The sequence below is a fragment of the Malus sylvestris genome, chromosome 15 (assembly GCF_916048215.2).
Source record: "Malus sylvestris chromosome 15, drMalSylv7.2, whole genome shotgun sequence".
Taxonomy (NCBI): Eukaryota; Viridiplantae; Streptophyta; class Magnoliopsida; order Rosales; family Rosaceae; genus Malus; species Malus sylvestris.
In genome coordinates, this window is record NC_062274.1 from 17873365 (window position 1) to 17890458 (window position 17094).

At 38.8% G+C, this 17094-nt stretch overlaps 3 protein-coding genes across 4 annotated transcripts; 1 reads left to right on the forward strand and 2 right to left on the reverse strand.

The window, feature by feature from the left end:
• The first annotated feature begins 1463 nt into the window (after window positions 1-1463).
• Window positions 1464-7356, forward strand: LOC126601952 (3-oxoacyl-[acyl-carrier-protein] synthase II, chloroplastic-like). Of its 2 annotated transcripts, none has more exons than XM_050268727.1 (14): window positions 1464-2277; window positions 3165-3370; window positions 3448-3651; window positions 4069-4179; window positions 4298-4393; window positions 4569-4614; window positions 4713-4792; window positions 5173-5241; window positions 5585-5669; window positions 5934-6088; window positions 6170-6250; window positions 6373-6432; window positions 6513-6677; window positions 6937-7356. In XM_050268727.1, the coding sequence occupies exons 1-13, from the start codon at window positions 1911-1913 to the stop codon at window positions 6627-6629; spliced, it is 1677 nt and encodes a 558-aa protein (XP_050124684.1). In that variant the 5' UTR covers window positions 1464-1910; the 3' UTR covers window positions 6630-6677; window positions 6937-7356. The 2 variants fall into 2 exon arrangements, with proteins under 2 accessions (XP_050124684.1, XP_050124683.1); XM_050268726.1 differs by having other exon boundaries at window positions 6953-7356.
• A 160-nt stretch (window positions 7357-7516) lies between these two features.
• Window positions 7517-14591, reverse strand: LOC126601951 (uncharacterized). The gene is made up of 18 exons (XM_050268725.1): window positions 13863-14591; window positions 13110-13629; window positions 12699-12959; window positions 12483-12574; window positions 12123-12332; window positions 11642-12043; window positions 10947-11083; window positions 10721-10814; window positions 10549-10605; window positions 10118-10252; window positions 9906-9977; window positions 9654-9767; window positions 9368-9529; window positions 9138-9266; window positions 8937-9038; window positions 8769-8848; window positions 8408-8557; window positions 7517-8214 (listed from the first exon to the last, which is right to left on the reverse strand). Exons 1-18 carry the CDS (start codon window positions 14361-14363, stop codon window positions 7647-7649), a joined length of 3786 nt encoding a protein of 1261 aa, XP_050124682.1. The 5' UTR covers window positions 14364-14591; the 3' UTR covers window positions 7517-7646.
• A 791-nt stretch (window positions 14592-15382) lies between these two features.
• On the reverse strand, window positions 15383-16745 carry LOC126601953 (pectinesterase inhibitor 3-like). Its single transcript, XM_050268728.1, has one exon. The coding sequence runs from the start codon at window positions 16664-16666 to the stop codon at window positions 16070-16072; it is 597 nt and encodes a 198-aa protein (XP_050124685.1). The 5' UTR covers window positions 16667-16745; the 3' UTR covers window positions 15383-16069.
• Between the last annotated feature and the right edge of the window lie 349 nt (window positions 16746-17094).

The window sequence follows — 17094 nt, forward strand, 5'->3', positions numbered from 1 at the left end:
ATACTAATTTAAAGCTCTAAAAGTCATGAGATCCCACCGGAGAATTCGAAGAAAATCGGCCAAACTTCGTCCACACGATCCCGACGTCCAAAACCTTTAAACGAAGCACTCCGAGCTTCCTTGGGACTTTACTAAGCTAGCAATGAGCTTGGATTGTCCTATAACATAACCATTTAAAAGTTCGTGAATAGTGCTCAACTCGGAGCTTGAATTTTTAAAGTGATATCGAACGAGTTCTTACCTGAAATGGGTACCTTTGAACTCGTATGGTCCTCACGAACACAATGGTACTAATTTTGGCCACAATCCGTGAAGTTTCAAGGGTCTTGGGTGCTTGTCCGTGCCATTTCGAAGGAGAGAGAGTGAAACCGAAAGAGAGATAAGAGAGAGCACGGGAGAGTGAAAGAGAGACATGATGTGTGGTCCAGATTTTTGGGTCACCAATCAAAACAACCCATTTTCCTTACTTCCAATTGGTTCCAAAATAATAGGAACTTAACACATTGGTCCTCAACCACACATAGTCCCACAATGCCACAAACGCTCAAGGGCGTTTTAGTCTTTTCACATCAACGATAACAAAATAATGTACATTTCCGGGACGGGTTGTGACAACTTGTGAGGTCCTTTTTCATTTGAGCCGTTAGATTAATCTTATGGTAGATTAATATATCAACTTTAATAATTTATCTTATGGTAGATTAATATCAACATCAATAATTCTTGTTACACTGAAACACAATAATTTGGGGAAGTAATTAAAAAAAGATTTGATGAAATTGGACGTGTAAAATTATTAGGTTTTCATATTTGGATTTGATGGGTTTAAATATTTGATGGAGATTGACATGGCGTGAAACTTTCTTTTCTCTTCTTATTTTTTTTTGTTTTACCAGTTTATATTTTGTTTCCGTATAACAAAAATTATTTAAGTGGATAGTTTAATATACCGTAAGATTAATTTGAAGCTTCATATAAAAAAGGAATTTCATAGATCCTCAAAATGAGGACCTTATGAGAGCAACTAACAAGCCAGATTATAAACAAAATAGACTTAAAATAAAATAAGCATATACGCAAGATAAATGGTTGGGGTAAAAAAAGGGTCACACATGCTCGATTCACAACTCAAATCATGAATTAACAAATCTAATTATAAATTAGATGACAATTGGATCTCTACTACAGTTGTGTGTCCTTACACGTGAGTTCGAATCCTGTTAATTTTTTAATTTAACAAATCTATCATTTAACAAAAAAAAAAATTATAAATTAGATTAGAGGGCTGCTAGTGACCATACTGATGATGACTATTATTTTATCAAATACTGACTCACTCACTCACGCTAACCAAATATACATATATTTAATCTATTATTGTAAACTAAACATAATATATATATATATATATATATAAATGTACAAAAATTTCTGGTCATAGATCTTTGTATTTTGCTAGACGATATATGTATAAGGTGTTCGAGTCTGTATTATCGATGCCTCTCTTTCCCCATAGCGCAGCGACTCAGTGAGGGAGGAGAGAGAAAGAGGAGAGAGAGACCTGTCATTGTTCTTCTGAGGACGACTCGGTTGCCCAATACTTTGGCGTCTCGTCTCGAACAGTTTTAAAGCACAGCGACACACAATATCGAATGCTACCACTACCGATTCACTTCGACTTCTTCACCACCTCCTCCACCAAACCACCATTTCTCTCTCTTCCATCTCCCTCATATACCCTTTAACTCTCTTGGGATTCTCTCTCCACCTTTCTCTCTCTTCCCAATACGGGCGCAGATTGCCATTGCTGCGAGCTTTTCATTTCTGGGGTTGCTCCAAATCGATTTACCCCAATTGGGTTTTTGTATTTTCCGATTTGAGCATCTGGGTTATCGTCGTCGTCGTCCCCCATGGCTGCCTCCTCTGTTGCATCTCCGCTCTGCACGTGGCTGGTGGCCGCTTGCATGTCGGTCACGTGCGACAGGGACTGCTCTGCCAGGCCATCTATGCTCAGCTCCTCCCGGAGGCGGCCGAAATGCGCCGGAAGAAGGAGGCTGCCGTCCAAATGTAGTAGCTTTAGTGGCGATTTCCAGAAGGGCCTGATTTCTGCGTTCAGTGGATCCAGCATTCAGGGCCTCATGAGCTCCTGCTTGGCTTTCGAGCCCTGCGATGAGTACTACAGCTCAAAGGGTTTATCTTCTTTGGGATGCAATGGGTTTTCATCACTGTTTGGATCCAATCGAAGGCAGAGGCAATTTAATGGAGCCTCCTACTCTGGTAATTGTGTTTTTATGATTGTTTTTGACATGTTCAAAGTTAAATTTATTAATCTTGTGATTGCTTGTTTTATCAGAACATGCTGATTGTGTTGTTGTTTTTACTTTTGAAAAAAAAAAGGAAAAAAAAAGATTATTTGGAATCTGGGCAGCTATCAATGCATGTATTTTGTGTGCGTGTTTTTTGAGCTTTTTAACCAAAATGGTGGCATAAACATTGAAAATCGATAGTAGTCCCTGCGTTTTGTCCACCGTAAATCATTCTAGTCCTGTCAATATCCTCGTTAAGTTGTCAAACTCAGGGACCACTTCTATCGATTTTCATTGTCAAAGTGAGGAGATATGCTAATCACAGAGACCATGTTGGCTGAAAGACCTTTTTTCAATTATATATTCTGGAATTTTACTTTATTCTTGCTTTGCAGTATGATTTATTTGAAGTGGGTTATGTTGGTATACCAATTGTTGTTGGAAAGAGAGGAAAAAGTTTTCCATGCTGTGCTGTCTTCTTTTCTATTGGAATTACAGTTGCCAAAAAATAAACAGTGGTTTTAATAGTAAAGTATTCCAGTTGGACTCATTGATTCAGAGCATCTCCGATTCGCAACTGTTGAGTGATTCATGATTATACTACCCAGGAACTTTAATTTACAAAGAATACGGAATAGAATATCTTGTTACTGAAGAAGTTTTATGAATTGGACCAGGAAAGAGAGGAAAGATTTATTATTTACGTTGGTGTGAATGTATATAGAATGATCGTCCGTTGCCTTATAGATCTTTGAGGACTCTAACTTAGGTTTTTCCATCAATGTATAAGTAAAAATATTCTTTGACATGCATGACATCTTCGTTTGTTTTAAATCATTGTTATTGGTGGAAATATAGGGGAAACCATGGCTGTAGCTGTGCAACCTACTGAAGAATTAACAAAACAGAAGAAACCTTTAACAAGACAGAGGCGAGTGGTTGTGACAGGAATGAGTGTGGTGACCCCACTCGGTCATGATTCTGATGTCTTCTACAATAATTTGCTTGAGGGAGTTAGTGGAATTAGTGAGATAGAAGCTTTTGATTGTACCCAGTTTCCAACGGTGACTAATTTACTAAACCTCCCTTCAAATTGTTGTTTTCTCAGTACTATGTTCTTACTTCTCTTTATTTTCTTTAGAGGATAGGTGGTGAGATAAAGTCTTTCTCAACGGACGGATGGGTAACACCAAAGTTTTCTAGAAGAATGGATAAGTTCATGCTTTATTTGCTTACTGCTGGAAAGAAAGCCTTGGCAGATGCTGGAATCACAGAAGAAGTCCTGGAAACATTAGATAAAGCAAAATGTGGGGTTTTGATTGGCTCAGCAATGGGTGGCATGAAGGTACCTCAGTGGTCTGTGCCTTAATATTATGTACACTTTTTGCAGAACATTGAAAAATCTTTCTACTGGTTTGTCTTCAATTTGATGTTTTTAGCAAGCATGGTTTAGAGTTTGTAATGTTATGTCACATCTTCCAAATGTCATTTTCGAAGGAGATGCACGAAAACTAGTTTTCTTTTAATTTCAGAACTGGACTTGTGTATGTTGTTTATTTGTTTATTTAAGACAGTGTATCAGTATCTCTCTCCTGTAGTAAAACATCTTGTAAACACAAAAGATTCTTTTCGCAAAATTAAATTCGAAGCCAGATAGTCTAACAGTGACCTACAAAATTTGCCTCTGGAACAAGATCTGATGTATTTTCATCACTTCAGTCATTTCTGACAAAAAGATTCTTTTGTGTTTGATATTGAACAGGTCTTCAATGATGCAATTGAAGCTTTACGGGTTTCCTATAAGAAGATGAACCCTTTCTGTGTACCTTTCGCAACTACAAATATGGGTTCTGCCATGCTGGCAATGGATCTGGTGAGATTACAATATATATGCGTATATATATTATCGATGCAATACTCTTACAATTCGTGATGGCTGCTGAGATTTTATACTTGTCCTTTTAACTGCAATTTACTTTTTACTCTTGCAGGGCTGGATGGGCCCAAACTATTCAATCTCTACTGCTTGTGCTACAAGCAACTTCTGTATTTTGAATTCAGCAAATCATATCATTAGAGGCGAAGCAGTAAGTATTCTGCTTATCATATTAGGTGGTAGAGTTTAGATGCAAAATATTGTTCTACAACATGAAGTAATTTAGTGGTTGTTTAGATGAAAAATTGAAAATAATGATATCTGATGAATGATCTTTAAGTATTATATAATAACTAATTTACAATTTTCTTTGAAATCTTATGCAGGACCTTATGCTCTGTGGTGGTTCAGATTCAGTGATGATACCTATTGGTATTGCTCCCATTCCTTGCATATGTTATTTCTGTCTTATTTTTACTCTGAGTTGAACGTAATTTTTAATAATCTTTTTTCGTATGCTGTCACCGCAGGATTGGGAGGCTTTGTGGCATGCAGAGCACTGTCACAAAGAAACAATGATCCGACTAAAGCATCACGCCCTTGGGATAGTGTAATGTGACCAATAACTATGCTAGATTCATTTATTCTTTTATTTCCACTGTGATTGGTTATATGATGAAACTTTTGTAAATATTCTTAAGAACAAGAATGGTAAAAATCACTGAAAGGCATGTCATATATTGGTTATCACAATGTAAATTTGTGTTGGAATCTAGTCAGCTTTATTGAAATGATATGTCGTAATTTATAACTAAACCTAGTCATCTATTGAGCTTGAGATTTGAGTTTCTTTGTTTTAGAAACGTTTAACAAGTGCAAGGGTACTGCATTGCGAATGAAAATGTTTGGAACTGCAATCATTGTTTCTTACTAGCATATAGACTTACATAGTGGTGTTTTTAACGAAATCTTGTTTTGGTTATTGGACAGAATCGTGATGGCTTTGTTATGGGGGAAGGAGCTGGCGTTTTGCTTCTAGAAGAGTTAGAACATGCTAAGGTATTTTCTAAATCTATGACCTTGGCAATGGCACTTGGGTTGTCTGTCTGGATATTCTTTTTCTCTTTCTGTGTAGGATCACATCGTCTGTAGGGTTGTAGGTGCAAAGTCTGTAGGGACATTCTGTATACTGTGTGGTTCCCTTGAGTTAATCCATATCATGCTTTCTGTTACTTTTTTTGTACTATGTTGAGTGATTATTGTCAGCTGAGCTTACTGCTACCCCTATAGTAGTCTCATACACATTTTCTAATCATTCATTTCTATCTTACCATGCGATATGGTGTTTCTGTATAAATGCTTCTTTAGAAAGTTTAATTCATTGATTTTTATTTTCTTACAGAAAAGAGGTGCAACTATTTATGCAGAATTCCTTGGTGGAAGCTTCACATGTGATGCTTACCACATGACTGAGCCACACCCTGATGGTAATATGCTTTATCTTTGGAAATATCACTCCTACGTTTCTCTTGTTCTTTTTGTTGAGCTATGGAAACAAGAAAGCTTTTGGCAACTTGTTTCTGTTGATCTATTAGAGGTTCATTATGGAAGAACATTACGTGGAAATATTTGAATGAATAATGTCGTTATAGCATTTTTTGTGTGAATAATTTTATCCACCTTGCACTTTGTTTCATCGAATTACATCAAATGCTGGAATTTGAATTTTTTATTAATGTCCTTGGAAACAGGGGCCGGGGTTATTCTCTGCATAGAAAAGGCTTTAGAGCAGTCTGGGGTGTCTAGGGAAGATGTTAATTACATTAATGCACATGCTACATCCACACCAGCCGGAGATCTCAAGGAGTATAATGCTCTCATTCATTGTTTTGGCCAGAACCCTGAGGTAACAACAATACATTACATTCGTTGTCTGTTTTCTTAATTCCTGTATTTCCATGTTCAATGAGATCATTACGTTTTACAGTTGAGAGTGAACTCTACAAAATCCATGATTGGTCACCTACTAGGAGCAGCTGGTGCTGTAGAAGCTGTTGCAGCAGTGCAGGTAACTTGATGTTTTCAACTTGGAAAAACTGTACAATTTTTAGACCTTATATTTAAAGACCAAATACAATTCTTCTTTGGTTTGAAGTGTAGTTCTTGACATGTTATCTTCTTTTTGGGTAGGCGATACGAACTGGGTGGATACATCCAAATATCAATCTGGAAAACCCAGATGAGGGCGTGGTACGTTGTCTTCCGTTCATTTATAATGTCCAATGAAAGTATATTTGGAATCCTCTAATTCTGTCAGCACATGAATGCAGGATACAAAACTACTAGTGGGTCCAAAGAAAGAGAGGCTGGACGTTAAGGTGGCATTGTCTAACTCATTTGGGTTCGGTGGCCACAACTCATCGGTCTTGTTTGCCCCATACCAGTAGAAACACAGATCTAGTGTGCTACTCCAACCTTTGCTGCAATCTTACACGGTATGTTTGCACACTGCCACCTTTTTTTAGAACTTAGAAGGATTGTAATATGTAAACAAATCAAGCAAAGTGTCGGTATTTCTTTTGAAAAATAGTAGTCCGAAAAATAAACCTGTAGTATCGTGATTATTTGTCTGAGTTAATATCTTTCAACTTGAAATCAACCTATGTAGAACAGTTACGAGCACTGTCACGTATTTCTTCAACAATGAAATCAATGATATCTTTCTTTCGTATATTTTGGTTGAAAATTAAGCAGAGCCCGTTATTTACAGATGGGACTAAATCGACATTGAAGTACTTCATCTTGTGTATGGTCGGATAGATTGTGGCTATGAAAACTGAATCGCTCGAGAAGATTGTTGAGGTGGCCCCTAAGTAGGAAATATTAAGAGCTCACCCAACGGTTAACAAGAAATACTTTTGCTTCTTATTGTTAGAAACTTTCCCTTTCGATAGCCACAGTAGCTTTTGATACTTTTACTGCTGCTAGTCATTGAACGGCCGCTACGGTAACGGTTGCCTTGTTTGATTTTGGTGTTCTGTGCAACTAGTTGGCTCATCAGATAATTGTAATGAAATTTAGTTTGCAGTTGCATGACTTTACGTTTTTCGAATTCCGACCTACTTGTATCTTGTTTCCAAATTTTATACTTGGATTGGGACCTGTTCGAGCGTCTTTATGATGTCCATAAACTTACTTATGACGAAGCGATATTCTATTCTAACCTACACGTTCCTTTCCTTGTTCGCCATCGATCGCTATGTATGTTCATGTTAATCGGCAAGCAGTATCAACATATTCAATAAAGTTTGTAAAAAAAAAGGTTCAAGAAAAGTGATTGCAAATAGTAATCAATAAATCAAGAAAAGTAGCATATTTTATGTGGAGAAAAACTAAAATACAAAGACCCTTTGGTGTTTATATATATTTGTCTTGAATGTGTTGATCCAAGTTGAAGAGGTTCTTCACCTTGTTTTCTTCTTGCCGCCTCCTTTCTTCTGAACCCGCCCTTTAAACTTCGAGCCTTTAGCGGAGAGGATGGCCGAGGCACTCTGCCCTTCGAGCTTCTTCGTCATTTTCACCACACTCGATATACCTTTTCTCGCGGCCGCCCTATGCTCTGGTCTACGGCTCATCATCTTCCGATCAAGTGGCCAATATGCATATGGTTCAAGCTTGTCCTTCCTCTTCAAATCCCCACCAGCCTTCTTGCTGGCGTACTCTTTGCCGGTGGCAGCCCACCCGGACTCTGATGTCTTCCTGCGTTTTTGTGTTTTCTTTGAGTTTGCAGACAAGTGACTATCCGCTTCGCTTCTTGCATCATAATCAGGTTCAGATGGCTTTTCCTTGTACGATTCTGCTTCGTCGCGAATTATTAGGCGCCCATCAGGGTCTATCTCTGGCCCATCATCCGACTCCATCTTTCGCTTTAAACTCTCAGATGACCTGAGTGCAGACCTAGTTCTTTGCCGATCAAGCAGATCAAGTGGCTCATCCTCTAGCTGATCAAGCAACTTCTTATTATTTGTTCTTCTGTAATACAAACAATTGTGTTGGTTCATTTCGGCCAATCCAGGTTGTGTTGTTGATCATATTATTTTTTAACATTTCTGGACAATCAGATATGATCCAACGAACACTTCTAGCTTACCAAGATCATGAATAATGCAAAGTGTAGCTATCTAAACACGTAAACACTGCAACATGAACATCAACAACCACCTACCGTAATGAAGATGCTTTGGATTTGAGCTGTGTGGACACCTTGCCACGTCTGCCCGACTCTGTTTTGGCATCCATATAATCTGCATCGCTGTCCTCATTTTCTTCATCACCAAAATCAGAAAAGATTTTTGTATGGTTCCACCTGCTTAGCCTGAAAAGAAGATGGAAAATAACAGAATGTTAGAGAACATGAAGATTAAAAACTATATATATCTCAAAAAATGAAAGTTCAAAAATGAGATGTAAAAGTTCCACCGGCACATACGCACACGTGTGATGTGTATTTACAATAAGAATACATGTGCACCGTGTGAGTTGTGCTCGTGCATGTATTTAGCTTTTAAATTATGAAAGAGTGAGACCTGGATGTAGTTGCTTTGGACACTTGAGATCTAGCTTCCTCAGATTTAGAACCCAGCTTTCTCTCTTTTCGTTCCTTAAGCTGTGTTCACAAGAAAAGGGGAAGATCAGAAACAAGTAGTGAGTACCCCTGGAAAATTTTCAATCTAGCAAGATGCCTCTCGACAAACCTTCCGTATGTTCGTAAGTAGTTTCATATGCTCTTGAGGCATCACAGCCTTAACAGCATCAAGCCCACATTTCTTGACGAGCATTTCTAGAAGCAGCTTAACCTGAAGAAGAAGAAAAATCGAGTTTGAAAAGCAAGTGATGAGAAATATGGGGAAATTCATAAAACCAACTGAACTCAACCATATTGAGGAGGAAACAACCTTGGCTTTGAAGTGGCTTTTAGTAGCATCTTGCCACTTGAGCAAGCCTTCCACCATGCTTTTCAAGTGCAACTGCAACCCCTCAGCTTGTGATTTGGCTACTAATACTTTCAACAAACCCAAATTAGCCTGCAAAAAGGAAATAACAAAAAAGTCAACGAATTATCAAGCAATTCACTTAAGTAACTGAATAACTCCGAAATGCTGATCTAAAAGAGAGGGGAACAAACTTTAATTATTTCTTTGTTCTTTCTCTGAAGGAGGAGAAATGTGGATGGGAGCAAATTGCTAGCACTTGAAACAAGGTCAGAAAATTCATAAGCCAACCGAGCTAAGCCCTTCATTGCAGCACTGATCATATGAGGAGTTTCACCAGCTAGCCCCCCAGCTACCTGTGACCATAAGATCAACCTTAGACATGCTGCAAATTTATATAATTTCTGCTTTCCCACAGGACCAATTATTGCCAAAAGACTAACAGTAAAAACTGAGGCAGTCTGAAACAATATTCAGTACCATGTTAAAAAATTGCAGCAGGTTTTCTCTCTTCCCGCCAGTCTCCTCGTCTCCACAAGCATGGCCAATTTGGACAAGGATGTCATAAGCTCTATTTCTTGTTTTCTTGTTAGCCTGCATTGAGAAAGAAAACCATTGGTAGCACTACATATAAATGAACAAATTCTGAAGCTGCAGAATGCAAGAATTAGATTCTTTCAGGAAATTAAAAACTACGCAAGAAACCAGATTGCAGCTGCTAAACCACTTTACCTCTTTAAGTGCAAGAATTATTTCTGTCAGGAAAGAACTTATGATGTCATGCTGCATCTGCTCAGTGTCGCTCTACAAAAAGATTCAAGTTCTTAGCATGGAATGGCATGCATGTGAATTTTTTTCCCTAAATCAAACTTTGTTCCTGAGAATCAAATAATGAATGCTACACGTAGTAATACGATTTGGCAAATCAATATGTTTATGTATACCTTTGAAACATGGACTACTAGGAGGTACAAGCAGTCAAGTCTGTGCCGTTTAGCTGAAAAATGGCATGAAGGAAGTACTTCAATCATAATATCTGACAATTCCTTGCGCTTCAATGAAAGAAACCAATCACAGTCCTGACCATACATCCAGCAACAAGATCCATAAGTAAAAGAGATGAGCAAAGAAAAAAAACCACCATAACATGGATAGAATGGCTCAGCAGCACATAATTCCAGAAAATTATATGAGTGCCCTTGTAACCATGTCTTCTTTAACTAAGACATTAGCAGTGAAGCAAACGACTTTGAACCAGTAAACCATGTTTCCAAATATTCCACTGACTGGTGATAATAATTCAAGTACATTGCAAAAGCATTAATAAAGATAATCCCTAACATCCAAATCATACAAATCCTTAACTTTTGCATACCCTGAGAATGATTGAAAGAACTTTGTATGCCTTCTTTTGTATCAATCCTTCATTATCCTGAAGTCAGGAAGCCCATAGTTAGTAACTTAGGCAGTATTTCCTTTTACCAAGCATTTCTAGATCCCCTTAAAAACAAAGTAAATAACCAGATGGAGGAGAAAGATTTCCAAACCTGCAATGCAGTCTTTATTGCACTAAATAAAACATCAACCTCTTTAGCATCCAAACCAGGTAAAAGTGAGACTGCCATGTCAAATAGTTGTGCCCTGCAGTTAAGATGGAAGAGAATTAATGTCAGGTCAGACATCCTGAGAGAGAGAAGTGATAACTCTACTGTGAAAATGAAGAACTAAACATCATAGACAAAAAAAAAAAAAAAAAAAAAAAAAATGATGTACCGCATGGTATTAGAATCTCTAGAGCTTTCTGCTTTCCTAGCCTCTTCAGTAACCTTCAAAAGCTTCACCAATGTACTTCTAAAATATCTTGAGACAACTTCTTTATCTGATATTGAAGCAAACTCACCAATTGTGGACTGTACAGGTGGAAACATAATTATTCTCATCTTCACAAAACACTATTCATGAAAAAGTAATCAACGAATTTCGCATTGAAAGTACAAACATGTATCTAACCAAAAATGTATTCCTAAGTAGAAAATTGAACCCAATATGAAAATGTACAAGTTCATTAGGGGAAGCAGAGGGGACAGAGGTGCAAATGTATCCAAAAGATCAAGGGGAAGTCAAAAGAAAGAAAGAAAAATAAGACTGAAAAGGGTGATATTGTAAAAAAGGGATGCAGCTTATAAAGTGAGCCAATTCCATTTTGTTCTTGTGCCTTTATTGCTGAATTATGTTCTTTGAATGTTCACTACGATGTATCTAACACATTTAGGTAAAAAGTGACTCTCTCTCTTACAAAAAATGTGTCATGGTTTTAACGAGGATAGGCATGGTTTGTAGGGAAACTGCATTTGTTACACCAGTAGGATATGTGTACTGTACAAAAATCAATGCGGATTTGACATTCTTGTCATGTATTTTGCAGAACAAATAAACAAAACACATGTAACCTCAGTATGCTTAAGTACCTGCAAACAGCCTGCATCATCTTTTGTGGTATTCAAGAAAACACCTGATAGAACAGGTAGTAACTTGCGTGCAGATGACTTGAGTACGCTCATGTTACCTTCTGTAACTTCAGGGGTATAATTGGCCATAGCTCTATGTCTGGCGCTACCTAATTCACTATCAGACAGATCATTCACTTCCACAATTTTCTTATTTTGTTGAACAAGAATCTGCAAGCTCAAGCATATTATCCCACGAATCTCAGGTTCATCCTGAAGGGCACTGCATAAGGCTTGCTCAAGATCCTTGAAACTTTCAGCAGTATCAGAAGCATAGTTGCAAAAGGAAGGTAACAGTGACCACAAAGCGTGTACAAGTGCATCTGAACTCCTTGATGAAACAATACGTCCTTGTGACTCCAGCTGCAAATTATAGCACATAACTAAAAAAATCCATCTGGAATAAACAACTAGCATTCCATCAGTATGATTTGTTCAATACCTTTTTAGATTTCTCCTTTATCATTCCAACCATACCCAAAATTGACTCCGTAAAGAAGCTCAAACGTGCACCAATTGTATACTGCTTCAGTATCGGAAAGAGCCAAACATTCACCTGACTTAGGTCTTCAGCCTCCAAATTAAGAGGTAGAAGACCTAAAAATGTTTCAGGTCCCATTGCAACAAGAGCCGATCCAAAGCATTCATGCAACTATATATTAATAAAGTCATTATATTAGTAAATGTCACACTGAGTTAGAAAAAATGAACTGAGTTTGACTTGCAACCTAAAAAACTTGTAAATGATGATAGTGGACGTGGTAAAATTAATATGTTAAACACTGAATAATATAGAAAAGACCTGTTTCCTGAAAGGGAAATCTTCATCAGGTAACTTCTCCATTTCCTCCAAGCTCTTCATTGCACCCCTCATGAAATAAGAAGAGTATACCCCTGCATGATAACAGCTGTTATACCTCTGATATCAAATGGAGATAATAAGTGCATGGTAACAGAAAAATAAATCAGTTAAAAACAAGAGGAAACAGTCAGATGCATCAAATTTTAAAAGTAATACCAAGTTTATCAAACATTGCTGAGACAACTTGAAATGCAAGGTCCCAGACACCTGCGTAGTGATAACCAAGTAAGCTTTCAATAGTAGCACACACTTTTTCAATTATAGTTGGCCCAGACTTCCTTGCATCATTTTTTGCATTCATTACAATCTGGTCAACTCCCTGTTTGACCAAGCTTTCATCAATGCAAGCACGAATGAGACCCTTAAATGTGTCCGCTGCTGCATGTATAGCCTCTTCATGCTCAGATGCCAACACATCTGCCAAAATCAAAGAAACACAACGGAACTTTTTGAGTTCTGCTTTCTAGAATGGAACAGATAAAAAGAGACTTAGAAGAAGATTTCTTTAACTAATAAGAAGGTAAAATGTACGCAACTAAAGTCAGTGGACGACAAAACACTACATACCTTTGAGTGCAATGAATACAAGAGGGAGTTTAACTACACATATTTGCCTGTTAAGGGAATAAACTTTCGCCATTCCAGTACCAAGCAAGCGAGCTGTAAATGTCATGCCATCCACAGATGTCTCATTCGTAGAGACAGAAAGAGCTAATGAGCATAATAGATCGAGCAATACTTCAAGAGAAACATCTGTCGATGGATTGAGACAAAGTATATTCAAACTGTCTGTTATACGCTTTGTAACAAGTGATTGGCGCAGTTCCAGAAGAGTTTTGTAGTACTTGAGGACATCGGTTTTGTACTTGATTGACATAAGAAACAGACACTCTTTCAGAGCATCCAAAACATACAAGACCTCTTGGGCTCCCTGGGGTCCTTCACTCACATCTGCCTTTGACCCACCGGCAAGCAGAAGAAATCTTTCAAATAAGTTAGTTATCCCTTCACTTGCGGGGGCAAGGAGCGGTGTTCCTTGAAAACTTTGCAGCACATCGCGAAGGCACAAATGTGATTGTCTTCTCACCTGTTTCCGAATCCAATTACAATACATTCCAGTACATGGAACAGAATCAAAATCTGAATCAATTATATCAATCGACATTACCAAAATATGCAACAATTGTACCAAAACGTCATTTAATAAACCTCAAATTCATCGAATTTATATAGTAAATGACCGAAGCAATCTGAATTCTATCATAAACAATCAACAATAACGATAAGAACTCAAAGGCAAATAAAATGTGAGAAACTCACCTTCGGGCGAGAATCCGTAACGAAACTCAATAGGAATCCATACAATTGAGAGACATCAGACCAGTTGACGCGGCCTCTGACAATGAGCAAATGCGATATACATTTCAATCCCGAGAAGGCGGCACCCGCCGTCAACGACGGCGACCGAAGAACACGGACCAAGAGCTCCGATAAGAACTCGCTCTTCTTCACGAGAATCCCCACCGATACTTTCTGAAAGACAATGGAGAGAATCGTGAGGAGGGCGTCGATCACGTGACCGGGTGGGTCTGGCTGGGAGGCGAGGCCGTCGAGGGACGAGCACGTGAAGCCGAGGTATGCGACGGGAGTCGAAGGGAGGTTCTTGTCTTTGAGCTCCTGGGCCATGGCGCCGACGGCGGCACAGAGGTGGTGGTGGTCTTCGCGCGTGGAGCTGCTGAAGCGCGTGAAGATTGAGGCGCAGATGTCGTCATCGTCGCTTAGAGGGAGGGAGTGGACGTCGTCCACTTCGATGCCTTCCATGTTTGGGCGGGAGTTTTGGGGAGTTGCAGAAAAACCCTAGCTTCGATGGTTCTTCTGTTTTTTTGCCCACCTCTCAGCACCGGCTAGGGTTTTAGGGAGACAGTTGAGGGCGAAGAAGGTGACCGTTAAGTTGCGGATTCACGGGTCGAGGTTTTAGTTTAGCCTTTGGGAACCGGGTGGCCCAGTTGTGGCGGGTTCGGATGGGTCACTGAGTTCGTAAGCGCGCGACCGACACTCGTTACATCTTTGGACTCAACGGGCCCGTCACCAAAAGATGATTTATATTCCTTCTGGGCCGGTTCGGAAGTATTGACCCGAATTTAACTCTATCGTATTCTCCCCAATTTTATAGTCAAGGACTCAAGCGAGAAGAGAAGAGGTTACAATTATTTTATCGTCACGTGGAGAGAAAGATAGAAAAATGATGACAATAATACTGATACATGAAGGTAATGCTTCTAAAATTTAGTTGGTAAAATTAGGATAGTGCTATCTACATACTCCCTTTTATTTTTCACACACATTTGTTAATTTTTATTCATTGATCTTTTTCAATTCGTTCAATTCAACGGTCGAAAATTGATAGGTGTGTGTAAAAAGTAAAAATGTGTGGATAGCGTGAAATTATTTATGAATTATGACCCCCTGCACCATTTTCACAATTTTTGGACATACGGTGTTGAGGAATGAGGGTGGTTGATTGATGGAACAAAACATATTTTTAGGTAAATGGAGGTAAAATGTGGGGTATTTACGGGGTTCACAAGACAAACTCTCTAATAAGTTGATATTTTTCGTACGGGTTGTCTTATGCAACAAGTCTCTAACAGGTTGTCACATGGGACAATCACACAAATTTTCGTGGATCATAGGATCTTCTAATCACGATCATAAAAACAGTCACACAAATTTTCGTGGATCATAGGATCTTCTAATCACGATCATAAAAAATATCTTATCCATCAGAGCAATCTACTGTTTATCACAAATAATTATTTCAAAATAAAGTAAGATCTTGATAAGTAAAATATCCAGAACTTTTAGAGTAATTCAAACCCAGACAACAATATTATAAACTGATTATATATATATATATATATATATATATATATATATATATATATATATATATATATATATATATATCAGAGAGCTTAAGGGGAGGGATCCCCATTTTTTGAAAAAAATGGGGATTAGGTGTGGGGCCCACTTCACATCTAATTTCAACGATCCGAACCGTTTATTTTGTTAGTCTCGATTCATAGATCATCATTGCAAAAATTCAATTCAATCCGAAACCATTTGCCTATTTAATTATCAATATCAAATTTCATATTTTCTTATATAACAAAGTATTCGTTCATTTCCTTGAACCCAATTAGATGTCTTAAACATTTCCAATTTAGCTAATATTTTGCAAGGATGATCTATGAATCGAGACTAACAAAATAGACGGTTCGGATCGTTGAAATTAGATGTGAAGTGGGCCCCACAACTAATCCCCATTTTTTTCAAAAAATGGGGATCCCTCCCCTTAAGCTCTTTGTATATATATATATATATGTGTAGCATCATTACTATACTCGTTAATATCATACGTACAACTTGAAGTAAACTCTAAAAAAACAGTACGATACCAATTGCGGCATGGACTGACACTGATACCCATAATGACAGAATTACAGCCGTCCATCATCAGATCATCATCAAGGTCCAGATCTGGGCCATCTGCTGCTCTTGTCGAGGCGATTGATCAGGTACAGCGCGTTGCTCGTAACCCTAGCCGAATTCATAATCTTCCGCTTCACATCCACGGCCTTGGCCTTCACATTCGCCTCCTGAATCCCATCGAGACACGTCTCGTCATCCGTGAGGGCGGCGCTCAGCCACGTCTGGGCATTGCTCATCTGGAATCGAAACGTCTCCTTCCGGAGGTGGTGCAGCTCGGCGAGCGTCTCGCTCAGCTCGTCCACCGACGTCGACATCAGGTCCACGCAGTCGCCGATCGCCGAGAGCTGCAGCTTCGTCCCCTTGAAGGAGGCGGAGAGCTGGGCGAGGAAGCCGGAGACGCGGAGTGAGCGGGCGAGGCTAACGTTCACAGCGGCCTGGGCGAGGTCGCGGGGGGTCTTGGCGGGGCCGGCGTAGTTGGATAGAGTGCGGAGGCAGATTTTGGGGTAAGTGGCGTGGCGACATGATGAACGGACGATATTTGATGCTGGGTGGTGTTTCCCTGCGGCGGAGGCGGAGTACAGCGAGCAGAAGAGGAGGACGAGGAGAGGGAGAAGAGAGAGTAGGAAACGCATCGTGGAGGTGAGTAGAGTGAAGATTGAAGAGTGTGGAATTAATCTGTGGCAGTGTTAGTCTGGTCGCTGGGGGGTGAGAGGTTGGTTATATATAGGGGGCGTCTGTAGTGAACCAGTGACAGTGGGAAAGTAAACGGGCAAATCTCCGTTTTAGACTAGGAATGTTTAACATTAGGTTAGCCTTGCCTTCCAATATCTTACTATTCGTTTAGATATGCTTTTAAAATAATTGAAAACGCTTTTAGTGAAAATATTTTTAGATTTCAAAAGCACTTTAAGTGATTTCTGCAATAAGCACTAATTATGTGCTTCTTTCAAGAAGCACTTTAAGTAATTTTTCAGGATTCACTTGTATTTTTACTAAGGATTGATTCAAAAAATATTATCACCAAAAATACTTTCAGTTATTTTAAAAGTACATCCAAACT